The 6,000-nt window shown below is 58.0% G+C and overlaps 1 protein-coding gene across 4 annotated transcripts in view; it reads left to right on the top strand.

Annotated features, from left to right (window-relative positions):
• The first annotated feature begins 217 nt into the window (after nt 1–217).
• The window catches only part of SPNS2 (SPNS lysolipid transporter 2, sphingosine-1-phosphate), a 35,359-nt gene continuing 29,576 nt past the window's right edge, over nt 218–6,000 (top strand). For 2 of the 4 annotated variants that reach the window (XR_004421234.1, XM_033089270.1), the window contains exon 1: nt 280–793. Coding sequence is in view for 3 of the 4 variants with exons in the window: in XM_033089270.1 (XP_032945161.1) it covers nt 424–793 (370 nt within the window). In the remaining variant the exon portion in view is untranslated. Of the gene's footprint in view, nt 794–6,000 lie in introns of all 4 variants that reach the window. The other 2 variants (XM_033089273.1, XM_033089272.1) reach the window with 2 other exon arrangements.

Genomic DNA, 6,000 nt, shown 5'->3' with positions numbered 1-6,000 from the left:
GGAGAGTCCTGCCCCCTGCACCCTATTGCTAGCTCCATAGCTCCCACAAACCCCCTCCCAGTCCTTGCCTGCCTGGTTAGCCGCGAGGCTCCGGCGTGACTGCGCCCCCGTCGGGCGGGAGGGACTCTGCGGCACCCCCCCACCGCCCCCCGGGGCAGCACGTGCGGGGCGGGGCTTTGCTGGAGCTGGGAGCTGATTGGGCGTGACCTGTGGGCGGGGCTGGACTTCAGCTGTCAGAGGGGCCCGGCTGCGACGGTGCAGCGGGCTGAACCTTGGCCGCGCCACAGCCGGGCCGGAGCGCAGCAGCCGACGGGGTCCGGCCGGGATGGTGCAGCGGCGGTTCCAAGGCGCACACACGCCCTGAGTGGGCCCAAGCTGGGCGGTGCGCCCCCCGCGCCCCCCGCCGCCCCGATCCCGGCCGGCATGATGTGCCTGGAATGCGCCTCGGCGGCGGCGGGCGGCGCGGAGGAGGAGGAGGCGGACGCGGAGCGGCGGCGCCGGCGCCGGGGGGCGCAGCTAGGGGCTGGCGGTGGTGGTTGCTGCGGGGCACGGGCAGCGGGTGCCGCTGGAGTCGCGGCCGCCGACGATGAGGTTCAGACGCTGTCAGGCAGCGTGAGGCGAGCCCCGTCCGGACCCCCTAGCACCCCCAGCACCCCCAGCTGCGCAGCTGCTGCCAAGGGCCCCGGCTCGCAGCAGCCCAAACCCGCCAGCTTGGGCCGCGGGCGGGTGGCAGCCGCCGCCATCCTCAGCTTGGGCAACGTGCTCAACTACCTGGACAGGTACACCGTAGCAGGTGAGCTAGTGCCCCACCCAGCCCGAGAACCAGGACCCCCTGTCTCGAGGTACCCCGGGGAGCCTTTCGTCCCAGACCCTCTATATCCAAACCTTATGTGGGGTCCCTAAAGGCCCTCCACTCAGGCACAACTGGGCAAGTGATGCCCCGTGATCCACGGGTCCAGTCTAGGGACAGCCCCCCACTCGGGGCCAGAGGTTGGGGGAGTCTCCACCCCTGGAGTAGCCTGCGCGTCCTCGCCAGCCCTTGAGGTCCCATCCGTTGTCCTCTTTTCCGCGAGTCTCCTCTGCGTCTCTGCGTTCTCGCCTCTGCGCCCCCTTCCGCCCCCGCCTCAGGTTCCCGGGCCTCTCCTCCCCTCCCCCCAGTGCAGGCGGTTTGTCGGTCAGTAGCTGTCAGTTCCTTCCTTCCTCCGCCGCCTCCACTCCCTGCGTGCGTGCGGCGAGTGCGCGCACCCCTTGCTGGTGTGCGCCAGAGGAGACCGAGTGTGTGCGCGCAGGCGGCGCGGATGTGTGTGTGAGCGTGTGAGCGCCTGGCTGACAAAGACTCCCGGCTGCGGGGAGCGGAGGGAGGGGCGGGGCGGGTCCGTGGCGCCTGGGGACCCAGGATGCGGTTTGCAGCTGGCCCTGGCTAGAGGCCTGAAGATGTCTTCTCCTGCTCTATGGCGCCTGGGGCCTGGGGTACGGCTCAGGCCACTGGCTAGAGAGAGGTTGCCTCATCCTCTGTGAGCATCTCTGAGAACCAGCCTTGGGGATGGGTTGGGGGGTCCATAGAACAACTGGGTTCTAATCCCAGATTTGCCCCTCCTGTGCTTGGTGTGTGACCTTGGGCCAGTTTCAGCTTGTGTTCAGGTCTGTTTCCCGTTTGTGAGGTGGTTGGTCCCTGGGCCCTTTGGGGATGGACAAGGTCCTGGAATTCTGGTCTGCTCACTTCATCCCTCAGTTCTCCGGGGTCTGCCAGTAGGGACTTTGCCTAGACTGAGCTGCTCCTACATGGGAATGGTGCAGCCTGAGAGAAAAGGACTCTGGCCAGGCTGGCATAGGTGAGGGCTCCCTGCAGAAGGAAAGCAGTGACTGTGTACCTGGCATGCTGTCCCAGAACCTGCCTAACCACAGCTTTGTAAAATGGAACTACAAAAAAGAAAAAGAAAGAGAATGAATTTTGGACAGATTACAGAGAACTTTGTGGTGATCGAGAGGAAAGTCCTGGCATAAACCAGAGGCCACCTGGGTCCCCTTCTCCTGGCCTCAGTCTCCTCCTCTGTTGATTGGGAAGAACTCTGATGGGAGTGCAGAGTCTTCCCATTCTCACTTTCAAAACCCTTGGCTCTATTTCTCTGTTACGGGAAGTTGGAATTGGGTACCAGTGGCACCAGTCTCTGAGGTGGGCTCTCCCCAACAGTCTCTTACTTTGGTCTGGTGAGCAGGGATACCCCATACAGACCAAGTGCACCATCATGCATGTGCCTGCCTGGGACCGGGGAGCTTAGGTACCACCCTAAGGTGGGGGAGAAGTCAGAGAACATCAGGGGCCTTTCGTCAGTACAAAATAGACTTCTGTGTACAGATAGGGAAACCAAGGCTCTTGTACAACCCTTGTCCAAGATGGCCAGGAGAGTGCACAAGGCTGGTGTTAGATCTACCAGGAAGCCTTGCCTGGGAAGAGGTTTCCCACCCTCTCTCAGCAATGAATGGTGCTGCTTCTGGCGCTGTAGCACTTTCCAACTTGTTTTTTCCGGCCCCAGACCACCCCCTCTGATAGTCTCAGGGAAGTGGACTCTGGCAGGGACCGAGGAGGAGAGGGTGGGATCAGGGAGGTCGGGTGCTTTCTGACCCAACCCTGACTTGGGTCTCAGAGTCAGAATGTCAGAATGGGGGAAGGAGATGGGAAATTTCTGGTGAACTGGTAAGTGGGGGGTGGGGAGCCCTGGCTAAGAGGGGCGTGGGGCAGTAGGGAGGAAGGCCCGGAAAGCCCTGTGCAAACACCCTCCTGGGTTGTGCATCCCTCCCTGTCCTGGCCGGAGCTGGAGCTCATGCACTGCCCCGCCCCCAACATACAACATACACAGATTTCCTCTCCGGATAAGCCTGGTTCCCTCTCCCTCTGCCCCTACATGCCCCTGCCCCCAACTTCAGTTTTTAGGACGATTTACTGTCTCTATGGCAACTACTATGGCTTGATGGGTCAAGCAGGGGAATGGCTATTCCAGGCCTGAGTCCACCTGTTGCTGGCTGGCCCAGCTAAGAGAGAGCAGGTGACATTCCACTGCATAGTCACCTTTGATGTTCCCACCCACCTGGCCTCTGAGAACCTCCCAATCTGGCCTTGACTCCCCCCTCGAAGAATGAGGGGAGTTCCCAACCTCTTCCTTTAAATCTGTCCTGTGCATTTCTGTCTTCGTGGTATGGATCAGCTCTGTCCAAAAGGAATATAATGCAAGCCCCATACATAATTTAAAATTTTCTAGTAGCTACATTAAAAAAGTAAAAAGAAATAAATTAATATTATTTTATTCAACTCAATATACCCAACATATTTCAATACAATCAATATAAAAGCTATGAATTAAATATTTTACCTTCTTTTTCATACTAAGTTGTGAAACCCGGTGTGTTTGACATTTATAGCACATGTCAGTTTAGATGAGCTGTATTTCAGGTGCTCAACAGCCACTGTGGCTGGGGCCACTGCAGTGGGTGGATCACGCAGGTCTAGAGCTTTGATGCCAGAGTTTGAGTCCAGGTTTTTCAACTACCAGCTGTGTAACCTTGGTGATGTCGCCTGAGACTTCTGGGGGATCATTTCCTCCTCTCCACCTCCCAGGTTGTGCACAATAAATGGGAATGTCTCTTAAGCACCTGGGACAAGGCCCGACTCCTAGGAGAGCTTCACAAATGTCAGCTGCCTTCTCTTCCATGCTGCTGTTCAACCTGTGCCCCAGCCATGGTGCTCTTCCCAATTTTCTCTGTTTTGGGCAGTCTCATTCAGGACACCTTTGCGAACCCCTCCCTTCTCCATCGGGGCTGGTCTCCATCCTGGGAACTCCAGTAGGTTCTGCCTCTGCCCTGGCATTCCCAGAGCCACCGGATGATCCAGCTAATTATGGCCTCTCCTGTCATGGGAACCCCCTGAGGGCCGCAGACCTTGGAAGCTCTTGCTCTTGCTTTCCTTACTGAGCCTTGCTTCCACTGGATGAAATTGAGGTTGCCCAGAAACCAACGGCCTCTAAACCCTTTTTCCCTCTGCCTTCTTGTGTGGATGGGGGCGCTGACACCCGGAGAATGCAGGCACTTATCCAAGGTCCCACGGTAGGGCAGAGCAGGACCAGAACCCCCTAGTTCAGTGTTCTCTTGGTAGAGGCAGGGACATGGCCTCCGCTTCTGGCCTAGAAACCCAGAGACTGCTGGCCAGGGTAAGCGTCCCCTGGGCAGATGAATTTTAGCTCAATATAACAGAGGCAGTTTGAGCTCCCCTAGGGCACATGGTTCCCGCTCCTGTGGGCCCTCTACCACTCTGGCAGCCACCCCCTCTCCATTCTGAGCCTGCTCGTGGCTGCCAGGTCAGGAGAAGGAGGGAGCCCCTTAGGCAAGGGTCCTGGGTCCCCTCTTCCCAGCTCTGCTTCTTGGTGCCAGAGCTGCCTGTGCCCCAGCTGTAGAATGGAAGCAGAGCGGAGGGTGTAGGTGGCAGCCTTCTGCTGCTGGAACCAGGCTCAGTAAGAAGGAGCTGGCGCCAGCTCTGTTCATGGTTGGAGAATGACTATTTGGGAGCTGAGATCCTTCCCCAACTTCTCTGGAATACCTGGCCTTTCCTGATACCTATGCCTTTTCCCTTTGATCCAGCGCGTGGCACACTGGGTCCTTGAAATTAAGCAAGGCGGGGGCTGGTGAGGAGAGGCAGAGCCTTGCCCTGGGGGAGTCCTTTTCTGCCAAAGAAGCTGAGACCAGTATCCGTGGCAACTGCTCACTAACACAAACCCAGAAGGGCATCTGAGCATAGGGACCCAGCCAAGAACACAGGCCTGGCAGGGACTAGGAGCTTCCCCAAACACCTGAGCTGGGTGCCGGAGGGGCCGGTCAGGTTGGGGCTCTTGGCTCTTTTTGTGTCTGCCTGGTTGAGTCTGTCCAGAGCTGACAGATTGGGAAATGGAGGCCCAGGGCCTTTTACAGGGTCACTTGGGTGGGTGGAGGACAAGCCAAGCCCCAAGCTCTGTGGCTGTCTTTATGGATAAAGATAGTCAATACCACCTCTGCCCCACCTCCTCAGGGAGTCTTGTCTCTGTGGGTGGCCCTGTCCTAGCCACCACCACACCAAATTTGTAGGATGGAGTGTCCCAGGGCCGCATTCCAGAGCGGCTTTCTGGCAGGTCAGCACCCAGGTGAACCACCAGCTGGCCTGGAATGCTGGCATCCTAGTGACTAACTGCCAGCTGCCCATTTCCTTGATCCTTCTTCCTCCTCAGGCACTTTCCAGTTGGTTCTATCAGCACCTCGGTTGTGCTGTTAACTTGTTAGAGGAAGTGCCTTGAAACTCACTGCCTTGGTCTGAGACTCAGGGCCTTTTAATGCCCCAGTCTGTGACTTAGTTTCTCATTTTGTGAATGGGGCAGGAAGGCTGCAGGGTGACAGGTTACAGGTTAGAGCTGCCCAGACAGGAAGTGGCTTTTGTTTCTGCCTGGGTGCAGGGGCCTGAAATCCTGAGTGTAGAAAAGGGGTAAGAATGAGGGAGGCAGAGAGGACACTGACTTGATCCCCAGGCTTCTAGGGCTGGGCTTCCTATTGGGCCCTGAATGTCTTCTGGGCTGAGTTTCATGCTGCTGGCTTTGCCAGACTTGCTGTGTGACCTGAGGCAGATCCTGACCCTCTCTGAGCCCTGAATCCGCAATAGATGATTTTGCTCCGCGCTTTCCGTTGTCAGCCTCTTGCTCCCAAGTGTAGTGTGGGGTACTTGGTCTCAGAAACTCTTGTTTGCTGGCCCCTGGCTCTGCCTGCACCTCCCTGGCCCAGGATAACCAGGTCTGTTCCCTAGCCGTTGCAGCTGCCAACCTCAGTTTCCCTGGGTGGGTCTCAGTTGTGCCTCTGTCCTCCTAGGAAGTCTTCCCTTACTCTCTGGGCTGAGCCAGGCACCTAACTCCTGCTTTTCACCTGTACTGTACCCCATATCCGTCACAGCATATACCCCCATTTGGGTGGCCATCTCCCTCTAGCCTCAAG

Source organism: Rhinolophus ferrumequinum, chromosome 21 (assembly GCF_004115265.2).
Source record: "Rhinolophus ferrumequinum isolate MPI-CBG mRhiFer1 chromosome 21, mRhiFer1_v1.p, whole genome shotgun sequence".
Classification (NCBI taxonomy): Eukaryota; Metazoa; Chordata; class Mammalia; order Chiroptera; family Rhinolophidae; genus Rhinolophus; species Rhinolophus ferrumequinum.
Note: the sequence above shows the minus strand (reverse complement) of the source record. Positions and strands in the feature narration are given on the sequence as shown.